At 55.7% G+C, this 27,692-nt stretch overlaps 2 protein-coding genes across 2 annotated transcripts in view; one reads left to right on the plus strand and one right to left on the minus strand.

Annotated features, from left to right (window-relative positions):
- LOC308268865 (coronin-7) overlaps positions 1-27,692 on the plus strand; it is a gene marked incomplete at both ends in the record, with an annotated part of 56,882 nt that overhangs the window by 6,853 nt on the left and 22,337 nt on the right. The window contains 6 exons of the mRNA XM_080703968.1: positions 4,115-4,185; positions 4,518-4,701; positions 6,139-6,215; positions 11,597-11,647; positions 20,125-20,211; positions 20,873-20,955. Of these exons, the coding sequence (XP_080560094.1) occupies positions 4,115-4,185; positions 4,518-4,701; positions 6,139-6,215; positions 11,597-11,647; positions 20,125-20,211; positions 20,873-20,955 (553 nt within the window). The remainder of the gene's footprint in view (positions 1-4,114; positions 4,186-4,517; positions 4,702-6,138; positions 6,216-11,596; positions 11,648-20,124; positions 20,212-20,872; positions 20,956-27,692) is intronic.
- Positions 25,579-27,594, minus strand: VASN (vasorin; the record flags this gene model as incomplete). Its single annotated transcript, XM_080702578.1, has 1 exon — positions 25,579-27,594. One exon carries the CDS (start codon positions 27,592-27,594, stop codon positions 25,579-25,581), a length of 2,016 nt encoding a protein of 671 aa, XP_080558704.1.

Raw genomic sequence — 27,692 nt, forward strand, 5'->3', positions numbered from 1 at the left:
TGAACTGAGTTGCAGAGGGCCTCACTAAGTAGCTGAGGCTGTCCGCGAACCACGATCCTCCAGGTCTCAGCCTCCCAAATGCTGGGATTACAAGCATGTGTCACCACGCCTGGCTGAACCCAGGGGTATTCTATCTCCAAATACTTGGGAGTATCCCAGTACTTGGGAGGCTAAGACAGGAGGATTGCAGATTCAACACCAGCCTCAGCAAATTAGTGAGACTATTTGCAACTTAGATCCTGTTTCAAAAAAAACAAAAACAAAAATAGAGCTGGGAGTGGTGGTGCATGCTTATAATTCCAGCATTCAGGAGGCTGAGACAGGAGGATCGCGGTTCGCAGACAGCCTCAGCTACTTAAGCTCTCCGCAACTTAGTGAGACCCTGTTTCAAAATAAAGAATAAAAAGTTGGGCAGGATATGTAGCTCAGAGGTTGAATGCCTCTGGTTCCATCCCCAGACCCACAAAAAAGAGGGGGGGGGGGAGAGAGAGGAAGGGGAGGGGAGAGAGCGCGCGCGCGCGCCAGCCAAGGCTGGTTGGGGTATGGTTGCACATGCTGTAATAACAGTACTTGGGAGGCTGAGACAAACGATCACAGGTTCAAGACCACCCTCAGCATTTTAGTGAGGCTCTCAGCTACTTAACAAGACCCTGTTTACCTAATAATTTTTTTTAAAAAGTAGGGATAGGGTATAGCTTGGAGGTAGAATGCCTTTGAGTTCAATTCCTAGCATCTAAGGAAAAAAAAAGTGGGAAAAGAAAACTGAGGCTGCCAGATGTGATATGAACACCTATGCACCTAGTACTTGGGGAGCTGAGACAGGAGGATTGCAGGTTCAAGGCCAGCATACGGTAATATAGTAAGACCTGTGGTGTGTGTATGTGTGTTGTGTGAGTGTGAGAGACTGGGAAACCCAGGGGCATTTCTACGTCTCAGCTACATCCCCACCCCGATTTTATTTCTTCTTTTTTTTTTTTTTTTTTGGTGGTACTGGAGGTGGAACCCAGAGGCTTTCTACCTTCGGGCTATACTCCCAGACCTTTTTTATATTTTATTTGGAAACAGGGTCTCACTAAGTTGCTGAAAGCCGAGGCTGGCTTCAAACCCATGCGATCCTCCTGTCTCAGCCTCCCAAGCGCGGGGATTACAAGCGTGTGCCACCACGCCCGGCTTTTTTTTTTTTTAATTTAATTTAATTTAATTTTTTGGTACTGGGAGTTAAACCCAAAGACATTCTATTTGTTTGTTTTTTGTTTCTTTTTAATTTTCCGATTTTATTTCTTTTTTTTTTTTTTTTTTTTTTTGGTGGTACTGGGGTTCCTGGAAGCCCTTCTACCTCCGGGCTACACTCCCAGACCTATTTTTACATTTTCATTTTTGGAAACAGGGTCTCCTAAGCCAGCGCGTGCGGCTGGCTTCGAACCTGCGCGATCCTCCTGTCTCCGCCTCCCAAGCGCGGGGATTACAAGTGTGCGCCACCACGCCCGGCTCGATTTTATTTCTTATTTAGAAACAGTCTCACTAAGTTGCAGAGGGTCTTAATAAGTAGCTGCAGCTGTACGCAAATGGCAGTCCTCCTGTCTCAGCCTTCCAAATGCTGGGATTACAAGTGTGCACCACCACACCTGGCTTCCTTTTTTAAATTTTATTTTGCAGCAGGGTCTTGCCAAGTTGCCCAAGCTGTTTTTTTTTTGTGTGTGTGTGTGTGTGTGTGTGTGCGTGTGTGTGTGTGTGTGTGTGTGTGTGGTACTGGGGGAGGAACCCAGGGACTTTTCTACCTCCGGGCTATCCTCCCAGACCTATTTTACACTTTATTTGGAAACAGGGTCTCACTAAGTTGCCGAGAGCCTCACTGAGTAGCTGAGGCTGGCTTGGAACCCGTGCGATCCTCCCGTCTCAGCTTCCCGAGCGCGGGGATGACAAGCGAGCCCACCACGCCCGGCTTGCCCAGGCTGGTTTTGAACTTACAGAGTCCTTTTGCTGCTGCCTCTTTTTTTTTTTCTAGTATACTTCTTTCTTTTTAAAATTTTTTTATGGGTGCATTGTAGTCCTACATCTTAGGGGGTACAAGATGGAGGTGGCATGCGTGCACACAGCACTCATTCAGCCCTCCCCACCCCGCCCCAGCCCCTCCCTTGCTGGAGCCTCTTGAGTCACTGTGGTCACAGGTGTGTACCAGCACACCTGCCTCCGTGTTTGCTTCTTGATGCTTCCTCCCCATGGAGAGCCCCCCAAGTGTGTAGGGAGGCTTGTGTAAGGTGGTGACCCTCCTGTCACTAGCACCACGCACGCTGGTTTGTGGCAGTTTGTAGCTCACGGTGCCAGCAAGTCTTCAGAGCATCTCCCTGCAGAAGCTCTGCCAGGGAGCCACTCTGGGGCAGCTGATGCCCGCTTCCTCAGAACCTTCCTAGAAATGCCAGGTACTTACCAGGCATGGTGGCGCACTCCTGTAATCCCAGTACTTGGTAGGCTGAGACGGGAGGATTGCAGGGTCAAGGACAGCCTCAACAAGCAGTGAGACTCTCACCAACCTAGCAAGACCCTGTTATAAAAAAAAAACATACACATATATATATATACATACACACACACACACACACACACACACACACACACACACACACACACACACACCCACCCCCGCCAGGCATGGTGGTGCATGCTTGTAATCCCAGCATTCGGGAGGCTGAGACTGGAGGATCACAGTTTGTGGACAGCCTCAGCTAGTGAGGCCCTCTACAACTTAGTGAGACCCTGTTTCAAAATAAAGAATAAAAAATAGGGCAGAAAGGTGTAGCTCAGAGGTCAAATGCCCCTGGGTTCCATCCCCAAACCCACACACACAAAAAAAAAAATTTTAAATAAAAAAAACATATATATATATATATATATATATGTATATGGCTGGGAGTATAATTTGGAAGTAGAATGCCTGGTTCAATCCTCAGCACCACCACCAAAAAAAAAAAAAAAAGAGAGAGAGAGAGAGAGAGAAATACCAGGTGCTTCACAAAGGTGCTGGCAGTGGGGGAGGCTGGGCTCTGGCTGCTGCTCTGCCTGTGGGGGTCCCAGACTTCAGAGACCCCTCCCATCTTCTCATCCCAGGGCTAGCAAGGGGCCTCTGCAGTGAGTGTGGCTGGAGCCTAATGCTGCTCCAGCTGGGGCAGGTAGTGTGGCCCTCAGCCCCACCCTTCTTAGCTGTGGGACTCTGGGCAAGTCCCTGCTCTGTGGGTGTCGGGCCCTCACCCTTGGGTTGGGGTGATGTTGCGGTACTGCCTGATGGGTCCTTGAGAGGACTCAGCCCAGGCACATTCAGATTACTCAGTTACCCTCTCATTCCCTCCGGAGATGCAGGCTGCCCGTGCCACTGGCTCCACCTGCCCGGGACCTGCCCTGCCCCCCCAGCGGGGCGCCCCCAGGGTGCGCGTGGCAGGGGTTCTGCCACTCTGGGCCTGGAACCACTGTAGTCCAGCTGGAAGGGAGTCCAGGCGGGGGCAACCCAAGAGCTGCCTTTCTCTGCCCTCCCCCCCCTCCCGTCTCCTCTGGCCGTGAGGACAGTGTGCTCAGCCACTGGGATGCTGACAGCAGGGGGCAGCCCCCCTTGTTCTGCTGCTGCTGGCCTGCCATCCTGTCTGCAACCCACCTTCCTACCACCCTCCCTGCCTGCTCTCCCTCACAATCCCTGAGCGAGGGCCCACCAGCCTCAGGGCTCCTCTAGGCTCCAGCTCAGCCAACCCAGACCGGCTCCAGCTTGCTTCAGCCACAAAAGGCTCTGTTGGGCAGCTCTTGGGGACCTTCCGCAGCTGAAGGTCCACCTGGAGGAGCCGCCTTAAGCGGGTGAGACAGACTTCTGGTCGCCTGAGGAGCTTCCTGCCTGTTTTCCTGCCGACCTCCTGATGCCAGGCCTCCCCCCCCCCCCAGCCTGTCTGTCATAGAGGTGTAGCAGGAGCGTTTATCTTCCTGGTGTCCACAGGGCCTGGACTTGGATACTTTCAGTTACTCCTCTCTGGGCAGACCTTGTTGCCTCCAGAGGCCTGGGCTGGTTCTGGGCTGGAGGATCCCGTTGGGTTTGAGACAGGATGTTCCAGCAGTTTCAACCACTCCTCTCCCACAGACCTGGTCACCGACTTGGACTTCTCCCCCTTTGATGATTTCCTCCTGGGCACGGGCTCCGCCGACAGGACGGTGAGTGGCACCAGTCAGAGGAGCTGCCCACCTCTCCCCAGCCCTCTGGCCCTGGACCTCCGCTCCCTCCCCTTCCCTCTAGTCCCATGGCACCTGACTTGGGGGGTTGGGATAGTAGAGCCCCATCCCTGCCCCCATGTCATCCCCCCTTTTGGTTTCATGGGATGTTCAGCTCCCCGGTCTGAAGAGCTGAGGCAGGTGGGCTGCCCCTGACAGGCAGAGGGCATTGTCCTGGTGGATTGGCCTTGTTCCACGCAAGACTTCACTGGGGCCAGGGGCAGCCTGGGGTAAGGCTGGCCCTGCCCTGGGCTGCAGACTCATGCCTTCCACAGGTGAAGCTCTGGCGGCTGCCGCGTCCTGGTCAGGCCCTGCCCTCTGTGCCCGGGGCCACGCTGGGCCCTGAGGAGCTGCCGGTGGAAGTTCTGCAGTTTCACCCCACCGCGGATGGTGTGCTGGCCAGTGCCGCGGGCAGGGCCGTGAAGGTCTGGGATGGGGACAAGCAGCAGCCCCTGACAGGTACAGTCACCTGGCTACCCTCCCCGGGAGCCCCCGTCTGAACAGCCCTTTTCCTTGTTGGTGTTTCTAGTAACATGAATTTAAAAATACGTATCAGGGCTGGGAGTACAGCTCATTCCTAGAGCATTTTCCTCGCGGTCATCATTCCCTGGGCCCAGTCCTCAGCACCACCAGAAAAAAAAAGTGTCACCGTTTGATGTGCACACAGTGTAAGTTCTGCAAGCATCATCATAGGCACTCCTGCGGCGTGGTGGTGCACACCTGTAATCCCAGCACCCTGGAGGCTGAGATGCGAGGATCGAGGATCGCAGTTTGTGTTTAAATTTCTCCCTTTAAAGCCGGGTATGAGCCGGGCGTGGTGGCGCTCGCTTATAATCCCTGCGCTTGGGAGGCTGAGACAGAAGGATCGCACAGGTTCGAAGCCAGCCTCAGCTACTCAGTGAGGCTCTCAGCAACTTAGTGAGACCCTGTTTCCAAATAAAATATAAAATAGGTCTGGGAGTATAGCCCGGAGGTAGAAAGCCTCTGGGTTCCACCTTCAGTACCACCCAAAAAAAAAAAAAAAAAAAAAATTATAATAAATAAAATAAATAAATAAATAAATAAATAAAGCCAGGTATGAGCCGGCCATGGTGGCGCACGCTTGTAATCCCAGCATTTGGGAGGCTGAGACAGGAGGATCTAGGTTCTAGGACAGCCTCAGCTCCTTAGGCCTTTTGCAACTCAGTGAGACTCTGTTTCAAAATAAAGAATAAGTAATAGGGCTGAGGGGTGTGGCTTGGAGGTAGAATGTCCTTGTGTTCCATCCCCAGTACCACAAAATAAATAAATAGTTAGATAAATAAAAAGACTAAAAAATAGGCCTGGGGTGTTGCTCAGGGGTAGAATGCCTGAGTTCCATCCCCAGTAACTGCAAAAATAAATAAATAAGGGTGAGTAGCTCAGAGGTAGAATTACCACACACAAAAAGAAATCTCCCTTTTTGTATAAGGATATCAGTCTTGGTGGATTACAAAGGACTGATTTTTTTTTTCCTTCTTTCTTTTGTTCTGCTGGGGCTGTTTTCAAGTAAAGTTGCATACACAGGTACTGGGAGTTAGGACTTCGACATCTTTTGGGGGACACAATTTAACCTATAATAAGAAGAGTTTCAGAGAACGTGTGGATATATTTAAGTCCCTTACACTTGGGGAGGAGAGTGGAGATGGCAGGGACAGAGGCCTAGGGTGCTGGCAAGGCAGTGCCTGGTAGGGTTTGTGGTGAGGGGGGTGAGAGCAGGTCCCCTGACCTGGGCAGGGGTGTAAGAAGAACCCCGGGTACATGTGCAGGAGCCTGGAATGGAAGGGGCCCCTGCCCTGCGTTTCCCTGAGCTAGGCCTGCCCCACCCGCCTCCGGGCCCCTCCTCACCCAGGGCCTGACCTCACCACTTTCCTGCAGAGCTGGTGGCCCATGGGGACCTGGTGCAGAGTGCTGTCTGGAGCCGGGACGGAGCCCTCCTGGGCACAGCCTGCAAGGTAAGCAGCTGTGGAGCGCCCCGGGACCGCATAGGGCTGCCCGGGCCCTCTGTCCTGGGCTGTAGCCTGCAGGCTTGGTGATGTCCTCGGGGCTGAAGAGCACTGAGGTCAGGAGGGTGTTTGTGAGCTCTCACCCCACTGGGCACTATTAGAAGAGGGCCTGAAGAGAGCCCCTGCTGTTCCCTGGTCTGTTCCTTCCACCGGACTCCCTGAGCCGCCTGTCCGATAGTCCAAGCAGCCTTCCTCCCTTGGGGTCTTGTTCGGCAGGACTCTGTGCCTGCCCATGCTGGCGCGGCAGCCAGCTGCATGAAGAAGGGTCCAGATGTGAGGACACTTGGGACCTGGCCCCCCTGGGCGGGGCGTGGTGCTTTGAGCTGCTCAGGCACAGAGGCCTGGGCGGAGGCGGCGGGGAGAGCTCGGGAGGTAGAGAGAGCTGCGCTAGAGAGGTGCACCTGAGGACAGGACTGCCGTGCTGAGGCCCCATGCTGAGGCTGGCGCTTATTGCTGTGGGGCAGTAAGAAAGCAGAAGCCAGAGGGCAGTGGAGGCATGAGGTGAGCAGATTTGCCTTTTGGGTGTATATGTGTGTGTGTGGTCCTGGGATTGAACCCATGGGCATTTTACCTCTATGCTATTCTCCAGCTGTGTGTGTACATTTTTTTAGAGGGTACTGGAAATTGTACGTAGGGGCATTCTACCTCTGACCTATACCCCCAGCCCTATTTTTAAATATTTTTTTCTTCAATACTAGGGATTGAACCTAGGGGCATTCTACCTTCAAGCTATACCCCGGTCCTATTTTTTATTCTTTATTCTTATTTTTATTTATTTATTTATTTTTTGAGGTACTAGGGGTTGAACCCAGGGGCATTCTACCTCTGAGCAACACCCCAGCCCTATTTTTTATTCTTTTTTTGTGTGTGGGGGGCATCTGGGGATGGAAACCAGAGGCATTTGACCTTGGAGCTACACCACCTGCCCTATTTTTTATTCTTTATTTTGAGACAGGGTCTCACTAAGTTGCAGAGCGCCTCACTAAGTAGCTGAGGCTGTTCATGAACCGCGACAGGCTGTCCTCCAGTCTCAGCCTCCCGAATGCTGGGGTTACAAGCATGTGCCACCATGCCCGGCTTATTCTTTAATTTTTGAAACCGGGTCTCACTAAGTTGTGAAGGGCCTCACTAAGTAGCTGAGGCTGGCCACAAATCTGCAATCCTCCTGTCAGCCCCCCAAGTACTGGGATTACAATTATGCATCACCACGCCTGGCTAATTCTTTTGAAACAGAGTCTCACTCAGTTGCAGGGGGCCTCACTAAGTAGCTGAGGCTGCCTTGCACCTTTGACTTTCCTGTCTCAGCCTCCCAAGAACTGGGATTACAAGTGTGGGCCACAACCTCTGGCTTTTCTCTGCCATTTTGGAAGGCGCTTTTCCTAGTTTTGTCAATTGTTTTTCCTCCCAGTGTTCACTAAGCAGTAGATTCCAGACAGTGGCCTGAGCTGTGGGGGCCCACAAGTGATCAAGCGGGAGAGCCCCCCCCCTCACTCTTCCCCCTGAGGAAGCTCCCCTCCCCAGCTGGCGCTAAGGGGCAGGCGGCCACTAGGGGGCGCGCCCACCTCGCAGATGGCGGTACTGTCAGCTGTGCTTACTGGGCCCAGGATCCTGCCCTGGTGGAACAGCCTCAGCGCCGGCTCCAAACCCCAAGTGCACTCAGCCTTAAACTACTGCTGCCTCTACGGCATGCTCACCACAAGCCAAGCCCAGTGCTCCCGGGTGAGAGGCTGCCCTCATCGTCCTCCCGTGGGCTCCGCGCTTGCCAAGAACAGAGCTGCTCCTGGTCTGACTGGACCTGTCTCCTGGCAGAGCTGTGGAGTGGGAAGGCGTTTCCCCGACACTTCACCCGTGAGACCGTCTCTCTGTGCCCTTGATCTGGAGTTCGCTCTGTCCCGGCTGTCATTGTCTTCTGTCTCTGTCCCTCACTGTCCTCTCTGCCCCTTGCTCACTCTGTCCTCTTTCACCCTCCTCAACCATCCCATCACCGTGTATCTCCACGTGACCCCTGGAGCCCGAGCTACAAGCAGAGCACTGTTAGGAGCAAGTCTCTGGACTGTCCCTGGGGCCCACCTGGGACAGTAAACTGCAAGAGTGGCCAGGACCCTGGGGCCTGCTGAGTGTGCCAGAGAGGCCTGGCACTCAAGGCCCTAGGGGCTGGCCCTGGCCTCACCTGGTCCTCTGCTCGCCCCTGGCCTTCTCCTCGCGGGTGGCCCGTGAGCTCCTGTCTCCACACCTACACTCGTGGGGTTCCACCTTCCCCAAATGCCTTTCCCTTCTCAGAGCAAGTCGGCTTGTCCTTCAAGGCTCAACTCGGGTCTCTTCAGTCTCAACTCAGCACACTGCTGCAGAGTCCAGACCTTGACCCTGAGCTCCGTGATGCTGGGGCTAGTGGCTCTTTGCCCCATGCAGAGCAGACATTCACCTGGCTTTATCTTTATTTGGTACCGAGGATTGAGCCCAGGGGGATTCTACTCCAAGTATACCCCCAGTCCTATTTTTTAATCTTTATTTTGAAACAGCGTCTAAGTTGTGGAGGGTCTCACTAAGTAGCTGAGGCTGGCCGTGAACCACGATCCTCCTGGCTCGGCCTTCCAAGTACTGGGACTATAAGCGTGCATCACCATGCCCAGCATTATTCTTTACTTTGAAACAAGTTCTCACTAAGATGCGGAGGTCCTCACTAAGTAACTGAGGCTGGCCGTGAACCTATTTTCCTCCTGTCTCGGCCTCCCAAGAACTCACTGGGGTTACGAGTGTGCACCACCATGCCCTCTGCTTTTATTTATTTATTTTTGTGGCGCTAGGGATGGAACCCAGGGGCATTCTAACTCTGAGCTACACGCTCTGCCCTATTTTTTTTTTTTTTTTTTGTGGATCTGGGGATGGAACCCAGAGGCATTTAACCTCTGAGCTACACCCCCTGCCCTATGTTTTATTCTTTATTTTGAAACAGGGTCTCACTAAGTTGCAGAGGGCCTCACTAAGTAAGTAGCTGAGGCTGTCCTCGAACCCCGATCCTCCGGTCTCAGCCTCCCGAATGCTGGGATTACAAGCATGTGCCACCATGCCTGGCTTAGAGGGCCTCACTAAGTAGCTGAGGCTGTCCACAAACTGTGATCCTCCAGTCTCAGCCTCTCGAATGCTGGCATTACAAGCGTGTCCCACCATGCCCAGCATTTTTTGTGTGTGTGGTACTGGGAATGAAATTCAGTGGCTTTCTACCTCTAGGCTATACTCCCAGACCTATTTTATATTTAATTTGGAAACAGCATCTCACTAAGTTCCTGAGAGCCTCACTAAGTAGCTGAGGCTGGCTTTGAACCTGTGCGATCCTCCTGTCTCAGCCTCCCAAGCGCGGGGATTACAAGCGTGCGCCACTGTGCCTGGGATTACAGGTGTGTCCACTACACCTGGCACAAATAGTAATGGTTCTAATTCCAATCATTCATTATTTCTCAAGCTTAGCTGTGCTAAGATATAAAAAGGAAAGGCCAGCTGGGTGTGGTGGCACACCCCTGTAATCCCAGTACTTGGGAGGCTGAGACAGGAGAATCACAGGTTCGAGAACAGCCTCAGTAACTTATAAAACCCTCTTCAAAATAAAAAATAAAATGGGCCTGGTGGTGTGGTTCAAAGGTAGAATGTTCAGTCCCTAGAGGGGAAAAAAAAAATGCTAATCAGCACCTAGCCCCCACCTTGCCCTCCCCTCCTACCCGGCATTGATACACTGACTGGCCTCTGTTGGTGAAGACCTTTCTCCTTGCTCAGCAGACTTCTAAAATATACAAGACCATGGTCCCAGAAATAGAGCTGTGTGTGTTTTGACCACACTGTGATCACACCATGCCATGCTATTCTGCAACTTCCTTTCTGTACTTAACAATTATTGTGGGCAATTATGGCCAAGCCTATAAATAGTGGCTACAGGTTCTGCCCTTCTGCCCAGGTTCTTTTCTCTCCCCACCCTACCTCCCAGTGCTAGGGCTCAAACCCCGGGTTTCATACATGCTAGACAAGTGCTCCTCTGCAGAGCTCTCCCAGCCCTCTGCCCAGTTCTTCATGCATGTATGTTTCTGTACTCAGACACACACATAAATTATGCCACGGAAACGAGGGCCTGAATGAGGCGTGGCATTAAGTTCCAGCAGAACTTGTTTCTTTTCTTTCCTTTTTTTTCCTGTCCATCCTGGCACTAGGCTAATCGGATCAGTAACTAAGCTGAGCGAGTGGTTGGGGAGTATTAGCTTATCTTCCTGATTAAAAGTTCTGTAAGTAAAGCCAGTTGTGTTGGTGTGCACCTGTAATCCCAGTACTTGGGAGGCTGAGCCAAGAGGATCACAGGATAGAGGACAGCCTCACCAAAATAGTGACAGCAGCCTAGCAAGATCCTGTTTCAGAATTAAAACTAAAAAGGGATGAGAGTATAGTTTGGAGGTAGAATGCCCCTGGGTTTAATCTCTAGTACCACACGCACTCACACAAGTTCCGTAAGTTAGCTGGACATGGTGGTGTATACCTATAATCCCACTACTTAGGAGGCTGTCCCAGAGGGTAGCAGGTTTGAGATCAACCTAGAGAGGCCCTTGGCAACTTAATGAAACCTTATTTCAAAATAAAAAAATAAAGCCGGGTGTGGTGACATATATTTGTAATCCCAGTACTTGGGAGGCTGAGACAAGAGGATCTCAGATTCAAGGACAGCCTCAACAAGTAGTGAGACTCATAGATCTAGCAACACCCTGTTTCCAAATAAGAAATTGGGCTGAGGGTATAGCTCAAAGGTAGAATACCTTTGGGTTCAATCCCCAGTACCACACGCACACGCGCGCGCGCGCACACACACACACACACACACACACGACTGGAGGTGTATATCAGTGGTAGAATTCCCTTGGGTTCAATTCCTAGTAGCAAAGTAAAAATAATAAAAGTTGTGTTAAGTGCTACCGGGCTGTCATTACGCGAGCCAGGCGGGGCACCGTGGCAGCCCGTCTGGATCTGGGCCTCCGTTTGCATCTGCCCAAGGGTCACGGTGGTGGCGGGGCTCCACAGGATCATGGAAGGATGAGAGGGCGATCGTGTTTGCGCGTGACACCCTTAGCTTGAAGGAGGTGCTCGGGAAGGCAGGCTGATGTCCCGAGTGTATTCCTGGGGTAATGGACAGGAAGGCAGTCCTGCTGGGCGGCAGGAGGAGGAGCTGGGCTGGGGAGACGTCTTGTTTGGGATGCCAGATTTTGTGCCCCAGGGCCTGGAGTCCTGGAGACTGGCTGGCCCTCAAGCCCCCTGGCTTTAATAACCCTGTCCTCTTGTCCTCTTTCCTGCTTCTCCAGGACAAGCAGCTGAGGATCTTTGACCCTAGAGCAAAGCCTGAGGCCTCTCAGGTGAGTTGTGTGGGCAGTGGGGTGGTGGGAGCCTCCACGCAGGACCAGTGTCCTTGGGCAGGGCCTGCTGCTGCTGTAAGCTCTTTCTGGGAGCCATTCTAGGTCCTGTGAGGACCTGGCTTTAATCACAGGGTGAGGGCAACCAGGCTGCCCACAGGCAGTTGGTGGAGGCATCCTGTGGCTTCAGGAAGGTAATTTGAGATTCTAGCTTCCTTCCCTCTTTTCCCCCCTCACCCCCTGCTCTCCCTTTCTGGCATGGCCTGCAGACACCAGCCGCAGAGTAGCCAAGAAGAGCCCCCTCCCCATGGCCCGCAGGGCCTGCCAAGCTCACGGGCTGGGCGTGGTTTGGTTGCCTCTGTGGCCTTTTGCACTCCAGCCCACTCGGGCCAGGACCCGGGTTCGCCTGGCGCGCAGGGTCACTGGGGGACCGTTTACTCCTCCAGCAGAGGCCCTGCAGGCCGCAGCCCAGGAGCCAGACACACGGCCGGCCTGGGTAATTGCTGGGGGGCTTCTTACAGGGTGGTTTAGTGTTTCCTGGCCTTGGAGCCGAGGCCTGAATTTCACCAGGGAACCTGCACTGATAGACCAGTGTGGGGTGAGCGGTCCCAGGAGTTCAACCAGGGGAAGCACGGCATGTGAGAAGCCTGCTCCCTGAGAATCTCAAACAGGAAGTGAGATGAGTGGATGTACATTTCTCAGAAGAACTGTGTAGAAACTGAGGTCTTCCCCCACACACGCCCTGCAGGGTGGTGAAGTGCAGGGTCCCACTGCCAGCCCTGGTGGCCCCTGTTTCTGTTTCTAGGACTTGTTCCCCACCTAGGGTCAAGGGTGAACCACCAGCCCGACCCTGACAGCCTGGGGTTGCTGCCCCCATCCTTGGAAACCCATTCGCACGGCAGATTTGCAGTCTTGTTGTTTTGGGTTCCATTCTGTCTGGCTGAAGCTGGAAGGAGGCCCTGTCTGACAGGTCAGTTGCGCCTGGCAGAGCAGCTTGGCCAGCCAGCATCCTTGGCCTGTGGGCTATTTATGACAGTAGCCTTCACCTGAGAGTTTCTTTGAGCCTTTGAGCCTCTGCCCAGAAAGGGGATCCGGACTCTCCTGAAGCACAGACTGAGCGCCCCCTTCTCAGGCTGTCCCCCGCCCCCTCCCTGAGCCCTGTCTTCCTCCTCCCCCTCCTCCTCGCCCAGCCTCAGGGAGGGGGGCTGAAGTAGAGTTGGGGTGGCTGCTGGCCAAGGGGCTGCAAGTTCTTGAAGTGTGGGGAGAAGGCCTGGGTCCAGAGGAGACCTGGGAGGAGCGTGGGCGGCCTGTGCTTGGCCCTGCTGTGCCTTGTGGGGGCAGTGGCCTGGAATGCCGCCCACCACCCTCCGCCTGGCCCTGCCCCCCACTTCCGCCCAGGGCATCTGGCCCACACCTGGCTTCTATTAGGAAAGCCGCTGCTGGCGGCCAGGGTTGGTGTGAGCCGAGGGGCCAGCTTGGGGAGAGGCCTTCTGGGAGCACCTCAGAGATCCCCTTCCTGCTTGGTGGAGGCTTGATCGGGGCTGGGGAGGATGTGCCACTCCCACCTCTCTGCCTCACCTGAGCCTGCTGTCCTCAGAGCCTGGAGCTGGGCTTTGCAGGGCAGGGCTCCCCTCACTGTCCTTGGGCCTGCCTCAGACCCCTGAGCAGAAGGCCCCGGGTTGCCCTGTCCTGTTCACACACTTCAATTGTTTATTCATTTACTGCAGTCCTGGGGTTGAACCCGGGACCTCGCACATGCTAGCAAGTGCCCTACCAATGAGCTACATCTCCAGCCCTTTTGTTTTGTTTTGAAACAAGCTCTCCCTCGGTTGCTCAGAGGCTTGCTAAATTGCTGAGGCTGGTCTTGAACCTGTGATTCTCCTGCCTCAGCCTCCAAAGCACTAGGATTAGAGGTATGTGCCACCATGCCCAGCTCCCCGGCAATTTTTTAAGACAGGACCTAATTAAGTGGCTTCAAATTTGGGATCCTCCTGCATAGCTTCTTGAGTAGTTGGGATCACAGCCTGTTTTTGTTTTTCCTGTGGTACTGGAGATTGAATTCAGGGGCATTTTATCTCTGAGCTACACCCCCAGCCCAACTTTTTTTTCTTTATTTTGAAACAGGGTCTTGCTAAGTTGTAGAAGGCCTCACTAAGTAGCTGAGGTTGGTTGCAAACCTGCGATCCTCCTGTCTCAGCCTCCCAAGTACTGGGATTACAAGTGTGCTCCACCACACCGGCCTATGTTTTATTTTGAAGCAAGGTCTCACTGAGTTGTAGAGGGCCTCATGAGGTGGCTGAGGCTAGCCTTAAACCTGTGATCCTTCTATCTCAGCTTCCCAAGTACTAGGATTATAAAAATACACCACTGTGCCTGGCTTCTTTTTCTTCTTTTTCTTTGCAATACTGGGGATGGAGCCCAGAGGCATTTTATCTCCAAACTACATCCCCACCCCCAATTTTTTATTCTATATTTGAAAATAGGGTCTCACTGAGTTGCGGAGGGCCTCACTAAGTAGCTGAAGCTGGCCTTGAACATTGGTCTTCCTGTCTCAGCCTCCCAAATGCTGGGATTACAAGTGTGGGCTTCTTTTTCTTTTGAGACAGTGTCACAGTGCTGTCTAGGCTGGCCTCATATTCCTAGGCTTAAATTATCTTCTAGCCTTGGCCTTAGGAATAGCTAGGACTATAGGTACAGACAACGGGGCTGACTCCCTGCTTTGTTTTTACATTGCATTTACTTATTTATTGATTTATTTTGTGGTACTGGGGATTGAACTCCAAGCTACATTCCCAGCCTGATTTTATTTCTTATTCAGGAACAAAGTCTCACTAGGTGCTAAGCCTCCCTAAGTTGCTGGGGCTGGCTTCGAACCTTCAATCCTCCTGACTCAGCCTCCCAAGTACTGAGATTACAGGTTTGCACCACCACACCCAGCTTTAAGTTGCATTTATGACCATTCATATGTTCCAGGCACTTGCCATGTAGGACTTCTACCCTGATGACCCTCCTAGAACGGTGGCCCTTGGGTTCTTTGTGTTCAGGGCAGGACACCAAGGGTCAGGGTGTTTCTGTCACACAGCTCCAGGGCCACTTGGAGTGGAAGGAGTGGAAGATCAGGCCTGTAGCCTCACCCCTCCCTTCACTGAGCCTGGGGTGGGGGCTGGGGAGGCCCTGAACTCCTGGCTATTCCAGAGAAACCACGGCCCAGGCTAGGGGGGTGCCTGGAGAGTGGCAAAGCCTCAGGACTCTCCTCAGGGTCAGGAAGGCACCCAGGACGAGCCCTCTGGGCTCTCTTATGGGCAGGGAGCCTGTGCTTCCACCATTCTGTGTGGCAGGGCTGGGCTTGAGGGAGGGTAGTATCTGGAGTCCAGCACTGAGCCTGGCCAAGGAGGGTCCAGGTAAAGGTCTTACCCCTGGAGAAGTCCCTCTACCCTAGAAAGAAGCCCAGAGCCCTCCCTGAAGCCACCCTGCCTCTGCAGGAAGTGTTGCCATGGTGATGGAGAGGGGATTTGGCTGCACCAGGCCTGGTGGAATGCTGGGTATGTGCCTCCTGCAGCCCCTCTCCCTCTTCTCTTCCCAGGGCCAGGTGTGGGGGGACTTTTGTTCGGAGCTGGGGGAAAGCAAAACCCTCTTGGGGCTTCCATGAGCAGGATGCCCTGTCACCTGTGGGGACAGAGACCATCCCCCAGGAGGACCTGTAGCCCCTGGGTCCCAGCTGCAGCTCTCCTTGGGCCCAGGAGACTGAGCACGTGCGGACTGCGGACGCGAGGGCGGGCTTCCCTGAGTCTCCCTGAGGTCAGCCACGGACTTCCTATGTTTAAAATAGGAAATCCCTCCAGGGATCTGGGGTTGGGGGCCGGAAGCTGCTGACCCCTCTCCCTATGCAGTCCCGTGGCTTCCCTGGCCCTCTGCCTAGCCTTGGAGCCCCAGCCCTGCCCTGTCAGGCCTGGTGCGCTCTGCAGTGTGGTTGGTCACTGGGCTTCCGGGGCATTGGTGGTCCAGGGGCGCCTTGTCCAGTCTCTACATCCTGCTGGCTGCATCTGTGTCAGTCTCTTCTCCTCCGAACCTCACGTCCTTCGTGTGCAGACTTAGCTGAAAGCGGCCCCTCCAGTGGCCCAGAGCCTCACTGCTGGGCAGCTCCAGGCAGAGGCCTTCTCCCCCTGGGCAGCTTCTGCGCCTGCAAGCAGGAAGCCGCCCAGTAGCCAGTGGGGAGCTGCACAGCCCAGGCCCGTCAGCGCCTCAGGATGATCGCTGCGGGTTCCAGCGCCACCCCCTGCTTCTGTCTCCAGATGGGGCTCACAACCGAGAGCCTCCTGCCCCACTCACCTTACTTTCTGGTTCTATCTCGTCACCGTCTTTTAAAAATAGCACATTTGATCCGGGTGTGGTGGCGCACGCTTGTAATTCCAGTACTTGGGAGGCTGAGACAGGAGGATCCCAGATCTAAGGCCAGCCTTGTCAATTGAACAAGGCCCTCAACAACTCAGTGAGACTTTTTTTTTTTTTTGGTGGTGGGTGGTGGTACTGGAGGTGGAACCCAGAGGCTTTCTACCTCCGGGCTATACTCCCAGACCTACTTTATATTTTATTTGGAAACAGGGTCTCACTAAGTTGCTGAAAGCCTCACTAAGTAGCTGAGGCTGGCTTCGAACCTGTGCGATCCTCCTGTCTCAGCCTCCCAAGCGCAGGGATTACAAGCGTGCGCCACCACGCCCGGCTTCAGTGAGACCTTTTTAAAAATATAAAACAAAAACACATAGGGTTGGGGCCGTAGCTTAGAGGTAGAACGCCCCTAGGCCTGCCCTGAATGCCCCCGACACAAGCACTAGTGTATCTGAGGTTGGGGGCCCGTGAGCCCAGCCCCTTGGGAAGCTGAAGCACGAGGATTGCAAGCTTGAGGCCTTGGCAACTTAGTGAGACCCTCTCTCAAAACACAAAACCAGCCGGGTGGGCACGCTCGTAATCCGCGCTTGGGAGGCTGAGACAGGAGGATCGCGCAGGTTCGAAGTCAGCCGCGCGCTGGCTTAGGAGACCCTGTTTCCAAATAAAAATATAAAATAGGTCTGAGAGTGTAGTCCGGAGGTAGAAGAAGGGCTTCCAGGAACCCCAGCACCACCAAAAAAACCAGAACAAAAAAACCCCAAAAACACAAAATCAAAGCCGGTGTGGTGGTGCACGCTTGTAATCCCCGTACTTGGGGGGCTGAGACAAGAGGGTCACAGGTTCGCAGCCAGCCTGAGCTATTTAGTGAGGCCCTGCTTCAAAATAAAGAATTAAAAAAAATAGAGTTGAGAGTGTTGCTTGGAGGTAGAATGCCCCTGGGTTCAGCCCCCAGTACCATAAAAGTAAATGAGTAAATAAAAACAGAGCCGGGCGTGGTGGGCATGCTCATAATCCCCGCGCTTGGGAGGCTGAGACAGGAGGTTCGCCAGCCTCAGCTACTTAGTGAGGCTCTCAGCAACTTAGACTCTGTTTCCAAATAAAGTATAAAATAGGTCTGGGAGTGTACCCCGGAGGTAGAAAAGCCTCTGGGTTCCACCCGCAGTGCCAATAAATAAATAAGTAAGTAAGTAAATAAATAAATAAATAAATAAATAAATAAATAAATAAAATAGACTAGGGGTGCAGCTCTGTGGTAGAGCTCTTGCCTACCATGTATGAGGCCCTGGGTTCCATCCCTAGCACCACACACACAGTACATTTGAAACGTGCCAGACAGTCCTGAGCACTTTATTTATTTATTTATTTATTTATTTATTTATTTATTTTTGTGGGTCTGGGGATGGAACCCAGGGGCATTCGACCTCCGAGCTACACCCCTTGCCCTGTTTTTTATTCTTTTTTCTTTTTCTTTTTTTTTTTTTTTTTTTTGTGTGTGTGTGTGTGTCTGGGGATGGAACCCAGAGGCATTTGACCTCTGAGCTACACCCCCTGCCCAATTTTTTATTGTTTATTTTGAAACAGGGTCACTGAGTTGCAGAGGGCCTCACTAAGTAGCTGAGGCTGTCCACGAACTGTGATCTTCTGGTCTCAGCCTCCCGAATGCTGGGATGACAAGCGTGCGCCACCACGCCCGGCTCCTGAGCTCTTAATAAGTGTTAACACTCCTTGCAGGAGCCCTCTCAAGGAAGTCCTGTTAGGATGCCTTTTACAGACACGGAAGATGAGGCACAGGGCCGTTGGGCAGTATTTCTGGGACAGAGCACTGGGGGTAGGTCAGGATGTCACAAGGCGGTCTGACTCCGCTCTGCTGCCGTGGCACTGACAGCAATGCGTAATGCCGTGGCTGTTTTTGCTTGGCTCCGCCTGCCTTCCCGGTGTGTGTCCCATGGACTTGGGGTCTTGTCCTGTTCATTGTCTTTCTAATTCCTAGCTCATCACGTGGCTTGAATATCACATATGGGAGAATAAATGAATGATCGTCCCACTTTACCCATGTATGTTGTTCTTTTTTCTTTTGGGGTGTGTGTGTGCACGCGCAGTACTAGGGATTGAACCCAGAGGTGTTTTACCTCTGAGCTATACCCCCAGCCCTTTTTATTTATTTTATTTTATTTTTTTAGTACTGGGGTTTGAAATCAGGGCATTCTACTTCCAAGCTATATATACCCCAGTCCTATTTTATTTATTTTGAAAGTTTTTTACAGGTTGCTGAGGCTGTTTGTGAACCAGTGATCCTCTGATCTTAGTCTCCCAAGTACTAGAATTACAGCATGAGCAGCCACACCTGGCTTCATTCATTCATTCATTCATTCATTTTGGTGCTGGGGGTTGAACCCAGAGGCATTCTGCCACCAAACTATACCCCTGCCTGATTTTTTTTGTTTTTTTGCAGTACTGGGGATGGAACCCAGGGGTATTCTACCTCTGAACTACACCCTGCAGCCCTAGTTTTTATTCTTTATTTTTGAAATAGAGTCTCACTGAGCTGCAAAGGGCCTCACCATGTAGTAGCTGAGGGGGTCATGAACCGTGATCCCCTGGTCTCAGCCTCCCAAATGCTGGATTGCAAGCGTGCGTCACCACGCCCGGCTTCCCAGACGTGATTTTATTTCTTATTTGGAACCAGGGGCTCACTAGGTTGCTAAGCCTCACTAAGTTGCCGAGGCTGGCTTCGAACCTGTGATCCTCCTTTCTCAGCCTCCCAAGTACCGGGATTACAGGCGTGCGCCACCACGCCCAGCTCGCCCACATCCTTGATCCTCTGTTTGAGCGTTGTCTAGCTCCTGCTAGCCCACACAGTCCTTGGCCTGTGGGAGGTCTCACATGTTTGTTGAATGAATGGTGTGCAGAGCAGTCAGGAACCATCTGGTTTGCTGCTTACACAAGGAATATTTGCACAGTGAGGAGGACAAGAGCCCAAATGACACTTCTCACCTATTGGAGGGTGTTGGCGAGGCTGGCCAGTGGCCTGGCCCTTGTCCTGACCCCACAGCCTCTCACATGGTGAGAGGGGCTGGGGCCTGGTTCTCAGGCTCCATCCCTGACTTCCTGTGCCGCTGTGGCTGGTGGGAAGGGGCAGCGAGCAGATGCCTTGACAGCAGGACAGGAGCCTTTCCGGCATCTCCCACGCTGGGGCCGGCCGGCCTCTGCGGCTGGGGAGGGGGCCGGACAGCTCCTCCCGCTGCCTGCCTCCCTCCCGCCCCCATTCATTCCCAAGGAGATCGTGGGAAGCTTGGAGGAGGCTGGCCACGTTTGGGGTGACCTATTTTTGGTAACAGGGTCCTTGTCTCAGGCTCCAGGGGCCAGGGTGACTGGGAGGGAGCTGTTTGCATTTCCTCTGGCCCCTCAGCCTCCCCCTGCCAGGGCCCAGGGGACAGGGCAGCTTGCCCGGCCTGTGAACTTCCCTCCTCTTCCCTGGCCTCCAGCCTTCCTGCTGGCAGCTCCAGCACTGTGGGAGGGCAGAAGGGGCTCTGCTCAGCCCTCCCCAGGACAGTGCCCAGAGCTTGGCCCCGGGCCTCCTTGGCCCACTGGCAGCTCCAGGAGGCAGTGGTAATCCTCCGAATCCCACGATTTGCACGGTGCTTTGCCGCCTTGCTGAAGGCTGGGCCTTCCACGTGCGCTGAGTTTATCCCTGTTCCAGACTGGGGCGTGGGCAGCATGGGCATCATGAGCCCAGTAACTAGGGAAGGATGAGATTGTGAGGGCATGGGCCTTCCGGGTCACACGGCTCTGGAGGGTGGGGCTGGGGCCAGATCCCAGGGATGAGGACGCTCTGTAGAGCACCCCCAGCAGGGCCAAGGTGTTGCTGCTGTTAGCAGTGAGCAAGGCTTGGGCTCCGTGCAGAGCTGCCCTCAGCAGGGATGGAGCCTGGGTTCATCTTCCACGTGTAGAGGCCTTCCTCGGCCCAGGCCAGAGGCGGGGGCTCCTGGGGAGCCTGGGTGCCTATGGGTGCTTAGGCAGGCGAGCAGCAAAACTCCAGGCCTACTCCAGGGGCCCTGGCAACTCCACTCAGCCCTGCGTCTTGCCTCCTGCAGAGCACACAAGCTCACGAGAACAGCAGGGACAGCCGGCTGGCGTGGACAGGCACCCAGGAACACCTCGTGTCCACTGGATTCAACCAGGTAGGCGCTCCTCCAGTGTGAGCATGCACTGCCAGGCCTGGTCCTTTAGGCTCCTGTCCCAAGAAGGTGGGTCAGGCCACTGGGAGGTGGGAGGCTGATGGCCAATTCCAGGCCTGTCCATATACGGCCTGGCTGTGCAGCCGGGTCTCGGAGTCCCAGGGGACTGACGGCTATGGAAAACTGGTAGATTCCATTTGCAATAGCTAAGCCTGACCCTGGGAGCTGTGGTGGCCCCACAGGGACCAGAGTCCATGGAGGGAACCGCCCCTTGTCACCTAGGGATTCTTAAAGAGACAGGACATGAAAACCCAAACTTTAAGCCAGGCATGGGGGCGCACGCTTGTAAAACCATTTGGGAAGCTGAGACAGGAGGATCCCAGTTTGCTACTTAGGTCCTTTGCAACTCAGTGAGACCCTGTTTCAAAATAAAGACTAAATAGGGCTGGGGGTGTAGCTTGGCGATAGAATGCCCCTGGGTTCCAGCCCCAGTATCATGTACATACACAGAAAAGAAAACTCAAACTTTCCCTTCCAGCATGACTCCCTCTGCTTTGGGGCAGGTGCCCTGGACTGCGCTGCACCCTCTGGCACTTTGTTCCAAGAGCCTCTGGGGTGGGGCTAAGAGACAGGGTCCTCTGAGTCTCTCTTTTATCTCCTGCAGATGCGTGAGCGAGAAGTGAAGCTCTGGGACACACGTCTCTTCTCCAGCGCTGTGGCCTCCCTCACCCTAGATACCTCACCCGGGTAGGAAGCACAGCGTGCTGGGTGGGGCGGGGCTTAGGGACCAGATGAGGTTCTGAGTCCAGCCTGGTGTGTGAGTGCCATTAGCGAGAGCCCCTGATCCAGCCTATCACCTGAGGCAGGTGCCTGCGCCAGCCTGCAAGGTCTCTGCACAAGCCTGGCCCTGCCCCCCCCCAGCCGCCGATGCAGCCCTGACTAGAGAAGAGCCTGCCCTGCCTGGGCCTTGGTTCCTGAGGCTCAGCAGGTGTTCCCACATTTGGGAAGGGGCTTGGTTTTGCTGCGGGTGTTTTTGTGGGACAGGAGCCCAAGGTGACCTGATGGGAAGGCGGGCGCAGGGTGGACAAAGGGAGATGTTGGGCAGGCAGGCAGGTTTGGAAGGGCATGTGGCAGGTAGGTTCATGAGGCTCAGCCCGCACAGCCACACGGCTGTCCCTGTTCTGTCTCCAAGTGGGGCTGGTGCCCAAGCAGCGAGGGGGAAGTCCAAGTGAACCTCATCCTCCCTTCTCCGCCCTCAGAATTCTGTACATGGAGGAGGCTTTATGGCATTTCCTGATGGGGCCCTTGGCCAGGTCAGCAGATCTGAGCAGAAATGGCCGTGGACTGCAGTGCCTGGGGCCAGCTACCAGGAGGCCCATGTTGAGTACTTACAAGGGACTGGTTTATTCAGTCTGCACGACCACTCACATTATAGATGAGGGAACCAGGGCTCAGGAAGGATAGAGACTTTAGCCAGGTGGGGCTAAGGACTTGGTCCCTGGATATGTTGGGGGAAGGAGGCAAGGACATGGTCCCTGTTCCAAAGCCCCAGCTGTAATTCGTAGAGGGGCTGGCTGGGACTCTCAGGTAGGGGAATCACAGATTATACGAGCCAGGAAAGGTCTCTAGGCCTTGGCTGGCTTGTTCAGCCCATCCTTTTTTTTTTTTACGGGTCTGGGGATGGAACCCAGGGGCATTACAACCTCCGAGCTACAACCCCTGCCTGTTTTGTATTCTTTATTTTGAAACTGGGTCTCACTGAGTTGCAGAGGACCTCACTAAGTAGCTGAGGCTGTCCGCGAACAGCGATCCTCCTGTCTCAGCCTCCCAAATGCTGGGATTACAAGCGTGCGCCCCCACGCCCGGCTTCAGCCCATCCTTTTTGCATTTCACAACCGAGGAGACTGAGTCACAGAGGGGCAGGTACTGTCTAAGCTCTAGAAGCGCAAGTTCAGTGTGTTTAGGGGCCTTCCTTTGGCCCTCCAGAAAAGCCCCATCTAACTGCCAAGTAAGAGCTCCTGCCCAGAGTCCCTTGGCTGGGAATACTCCCAGAGGAGGGGCAATGGATAGGGAGACAGACCCTCCATCCCGTCCTCTTCCACCAGGGAGAGGGGTGCTGGAGAGGCCCATTGTACAGAGGAGGACAGCAAGGCTGAGCGAGATTCAGGGCCTTTCTTAAAATTATTCAGGCCGAGCAGGATTGTCATCAGCCTGCTGCTGCTCTAGGCCCAGGAGGTAAGGAGAGGAGTCAGCAGAGCCCAGCAGGCCCTGGAAGAATTGGAACAACTGGGCTTTCAGGTTCTACATCCAATGTCAGGTCCATGCACCCACCCCAGACCAGGTGGCCCCTTCCCTACAGGCCCCCAGCAGAGACACTATGGGCGTGAAGGGACCCAGCACCAGCAGTCAGGTGCTCTTCCTCCCACAACTTCCTGCAGTCGGTCTTCCAGCCCTCACACAGCATCCCCTGTCCAGCCTCAGCGTGGCCCCTGGAAGTTAACGATGCTCAGACCCCACGGTGCCACTGGCCAAGGCTGACCCTGTAATTAGAGCAGTTAAGAATAGCCTCGGAAGATCAGCAAAGACTGGAGCTTCTCAAATCACTCCCAGATGGGCAGCCAGGCCAGCATGGCGCCCGGCCCTGGCCCAGCAGGCCAGCACTGGCCGAGGAGCTGGAGCTCTCGAGCCTGCGTGGAGCTGCAGATGCGGGGATGCTGCCAGCCTGCAGACTGTTCTGAGGGGTGCGGGGCCCCTACCATCGCAGAGCCTGGAAGCCCCCCAGCTGGTGATGGAAAGTGTGCGGGGTGCAACTTGCCTCAGCCATGGAGGCTTGGCAGCCACGTCCACTCAGCTGCCCTCAATTTCTGCTGTTTTACAGATTTTCCATCTTGGTTTGGGCAGAACATTGTGTGCTCTTAAGAGCTATAGGGGCCAGGGGTCAGGCAGATGCCCCTCCCCATCCTCTCCCAGGGGACTCTGTTGTGGTTCCCAGCTCTGTCCTCCCGCTGTGATTTGCAAAGTGTCTTCAACAAAGCCTACCACAGTGGGAAGAGGGAGTCCTGGGAGCCAGGCGGGCCTCAGGCTGCCATGCACGGGGCTCTTGGCACCTTGTGTGGAGGTCCTATGCTCTACCCAGTTAGAGGTGGGTAGTGAGGGGCTGGCAGAGCCCAGAGCTGGCCCTGAAGGAGCAGCTCCAGTTGTGGTCAGTAGACAATGACACGTCTTAGGTGCTGAGCTTCTGAGCATGAATCTGGAGGTGTGAAGGTGAGGGTCTGGGCAGAGCTTATGTCCCACCCCGTCGCCATCCCAGGCTCCCCCATGGCTGGCAGCCCTCCCTGTGCCAGCAAGCAGGTGACAAGAGTGGCCCCTTTGGTCGTGAGCAAGCTGGTGTTCCTCCGGGGTGAGGCGCTGCTCCTCTTCCGTTGGGGGCTACTGAGCGTGGAAGGAGAGTCTGAGTGGCCAGAGCCTGTGGTGGGAAGGAACCAGAGATAGGGGCTGGCACGTCCCACATTTGCCCTGGTCGCCGAACCAGTGGGTCATCCTGGGTAGGGGCTGCATCTCCGTGTGGTCCCCATGTGGGAGGGACATTCCAAATACCTTTCCCTGGTGGCCCCTTGCCCTGGGCCTAGTCTCTCCACCCCTGGTCATCCCACTCGGCCAGGTTTGCTCTGCAGCAAAAACATCTACTCAGTGCTGCTGTATTCAGCAGACCCACAAAGGCCCCTTTGATGGGGCTGCTGAGGGGGCAGGCTTCGCCAAGGCTGCGGCCCTAATGGGACCCAGGCCGACAGGAAATCCACCTGGGCCGCTGCGCCGCCGCCACCGCCTCCCCCTCCTTGGGAGGACAGCCCCACCCAGGCACTGCCGCCACCCACTGCCCGCATGACCCGCGCCCGCCTCCTCCCTCCTCGTGCCAGAGCCCTCAGCAGCCACTAATTGAATCCAGAGCTTCGCATGGCCAGGCCTGAATCGGTGCTGACAAACCCACGCTTCAGGGCCCGTCCTAGGCATGCGGGGATTCCTCCTCCTCGCCGGGGTGAGATGGGGGCCAGGGCCACGACCCATAGCACGGGGCTCTGGGAGGCGTGCTCCAGCTTTTGCTGGGCCCTGCCACCCCTCACCCTCTGAGGGTAACAGGATGAGGTAGTATGTGTCCATTACTATCCCCAAGCTGCCTGTACCTAGTCCAGCCAGGCACATCTCCAGGGCAGGGGCAAAGGGGGCAGCCAAGCCTGGCCTGAGCCTGTTGCTAACACCTCTGGCCGTTGAGGTTCTTGCCTTGGTGACCCTGCTTTCCCCCACCCAGTCCTTCCACAACTGGGAGCGGGAAGCAGAGCAGGATTCCCTAACTGAGCCTTGTCAGAGGCGGTTGGACAGCAGGGAGGACCTGGGGCCACACATTACAACCTTGCAGCCTAGGACTGTCAGAAAGTTCTGGAGGCTGTCCATCCCAGAGCCAGTCATGAGAAAGCTTAAGGTACCCCTCCCTAGAGGGAGTCAGGAGGTGAACTGTCCGGCAGACCCACCCCTCAGGGTGGGTATGGCCTCCTCCGGGGACCCCTGTGCCCTCCTCCGCCACGAGCCTTTCCCCCACCTCACAGGCACTGTGGCTTCTGTTGGCAAAACACAACCTGGCCAGGGTGAAGCCGCCCTAACTCGGCCCCTACCCCAGCATCAGCCTCACCCCTGGCCAAGCACCCTTGGAGGGCACCCTTCTAGGCCCAGTTGCAAGACTGCTGTGCTGCCCCCAGACAGGGTGGCCCTTGACGGCACACCCCACGCCAAGCCTGCAAAGTACTCATTTTATTTTATCTTTTATTTTCTTACAAAAGGCCTTCATATCATCATTTGTCTTACAAAAAACGAAAGTCCTTGTCTCTAAGTTTGAGAAACATCTTCCCAGCATAAATGGGAAAGGATCTCTTATAAATATACTTTATAAAATGAAACAACAGAAGCGAGTCCGCATGCTCCCAGAGCACCTTCCTTTCCAGTTTCCTGTGCTTCTGGAGCTGAGGCAGGAGCCACAGGGCTCAGTCCCCACCATGTTCTTTGTGGGGGCTTCCTTCACTGGCCCCTAGTCTCCTTGGGCTGGTGGAGCACAGCAATGCCCTGTCCATGTTACCAGCACACGGCAGGGCCATCGCACCCCAGGATTGCACGATGAGGAGACAGGGCAGATGCCGCCTCGTGGGCACTCGGGCTGGTGGGTCACAGCAGCTCCCAGAGGAGGAGACTGAGGGGGCAGGGGCTGGCTGTGGCCACAGCCCCACCCCGGTCGTACCTGTCCCCAGGGTACACACTGAGAACTTCCTTGTGTGGTAGTGAGGGTACTGGCTGAGGGCCCTACACCCTAGCTCACTCCAGGGCTTAGATGTAGGGCCTGGCAGGAAGGGGCCCTTGGAGACTGGGCCCCTGGTAGCCCATGAGTGGCACCTCGCACTCAGGGCTGCCGGGCAGGGCCTCCCCACCGCACTCAGTTGCCTTGTGGCCTGGCTCCAAGGGGGCCTTCACCCCTTCTAGCTCCAGAGGCCCAGCCCCTGGTCCCACTTGCCCTTTGCCCTGAGCCACAGCTGCTGCCCGGCCGCGTCGCACACAGTAGGCCGCCCCTACCGCAGCCAGCGCGGCCAGGAGCACAGCAGCCAGGGCAGGCGCAATGAGGAGCGGCAGGTTGCCCTCCCGGGCCTGGGTGACAGGAGCATGGTTAGACCGCACAGCTGGCGGGGTGCGGGCTTCTCCACAGGCTGCTCTGCCCTCGGGCACCCGCCCGGCCCCCAGGGGCGTGACACAGATGGAGTAGGTGGCGTTTGGCTGCAGCTGGGTGACTGTGTACTCTCTGAGTGAGGCCGGCAGCCGCAGGGTCACCAGCCGCTTGTCAGGGCCTGACAGGTTGCGGTAGGTGAGGCGGAGGCTCCTGAGCTGCACAGCACTGCCCTGCAGGAAGCGCTGCAGCCCCACACGCAGGGATGTGGGGCTCGCCGGCTCAATGCCGAGGGGCAGGGGCCGGGGGGGCCCTGGTGTGTCTGGCGTGGGGCTGGGCTGCAGCCCCTTCCCCACCTGACTCTCACAGTACAGGCCGGTGAAGCCCTCGGGGCACAGGCACTCCAGATGCCGCCCCACCCCGGGGTGGCAGGTGCCCCCATTGAGGCAGGTGGATGCCGGGCAGTCCTGGGGCTGGGGGGCAGGCCCCATGGTTGGCAGGGCAGAGGCAGGCAGGCCAGGGGCCTTGGTGGCTGGCTCAGTGGGACTGAGCCCGCTGGGAGCTGAGCTGGAAGGGGAAAGTGTGGGCTCCCCTGCCACGGGCCTGGTGGTGGGCACCGCGGCCGTGGTGGTGGTGGCCGGGCAGCCAAAGTCAGCGTAGTCGAGCTCCAGGAGCAGGCGGCCAGCATTCTTTGGCGGGAAGTGGCAGCGCGTCTCCTCAGGGCTGGTCAGCGTGATGCGGCTCTCGCGCACCCAGGGGCTGAGCCAGCTCAAGGGGCACACGCAGTTGAAGGGGTTGCGGGCAGCCGCCAAGAAGCGCAGGCGGGGAAAGAGGCCGGCGAGGTCACTCGGCAGGGCCTGCAGGCTCAGGTTGCTCAGGTCCAGCTCCTGCAGGGCAGCAAGGCCAGCCAGGTCCTCTGGCCGCAGCTGGGCGATGCGGGTGTTGCCGGCTAGCCTCAGGCGCGTCAGTCCCCGGAGGCCTCGGATCACGGGGGGCACCTGTTCCAGCTGGTTGTCGGACACATCCAGGTCGTGGAGGTTGCGTAAGCGGCCAAAGAGCCCCTCATCCAGTTGCCGCAGCCCCAGACCAGCCAGCCGCAGCGCTTCCACGTTGGCGGTGTCCAGGGCCCCGGGCTCCAGGGCCGGGAGGTGGTTGTGGCTGAGGTCGAGCAGCAGCAGGCGGGGCAGCCGCAGCAGGGGCAGCGCCTGCAGCTCGTTGTCTTGCAGCTTTAGCTCCAGGAGGCGGTCGAGCGCGTCGAAGGCGCCGGGCTGGATGCTGCGGATGCGGTTCTTACCCAGGTAGAGGCGCTCGAGGCGCCGCAGGCCACGGAAAGTTTCGTTGGTGATCTCGCGCAGCTTGTTGGAGGTCAGGTCCAGGTTGCTGAGGTTGGTGAGCGGCTGAAAGACGCCCCCGGGCAGGCTGGTGATCTGGTTCTGTGACAGGTCAAGGAGCTGCAAGCTTGGCAAGCCGGCAAAGCTGCCTGCATCAAGTGTGGTGATGCCGTTCTCAAAGATGTACAGGTCTGCTGTGTCGGGGGGCACGTCTCGGGGCACCGTGGTCCCCTGGCGGGCAGTGCAGAAGACCGTCTGTGGCTGGTTGCACTGGCAGCCAGATGGGCAGCCCTGCACCCTGGGCCCCAGGACCAGCAGCAGCAGCAGCAGGGGCAGGGGACTCCTGGAGCGCATCTTCTGTCCCTAAGAGCAGAAAGGCCAAGAGTCAGGGCGGGGGGCAGCCACACAGGAAAGGCCAGAAGGAAACTCCCCACTCCCCACCCCAAGTACTG

The sequence above is a fragment of the Muscardinus avellanarius genome, assembly GCF_963383645.1.
Source record: "Muscardinus avellanarius genome assembly, chromosome: 10".
NCBI lineage: Eukaryota > Metazoa > Chordata > Mammalia > Rodentia > Gliridae > Muscardinus > Muscardinus avellanarius.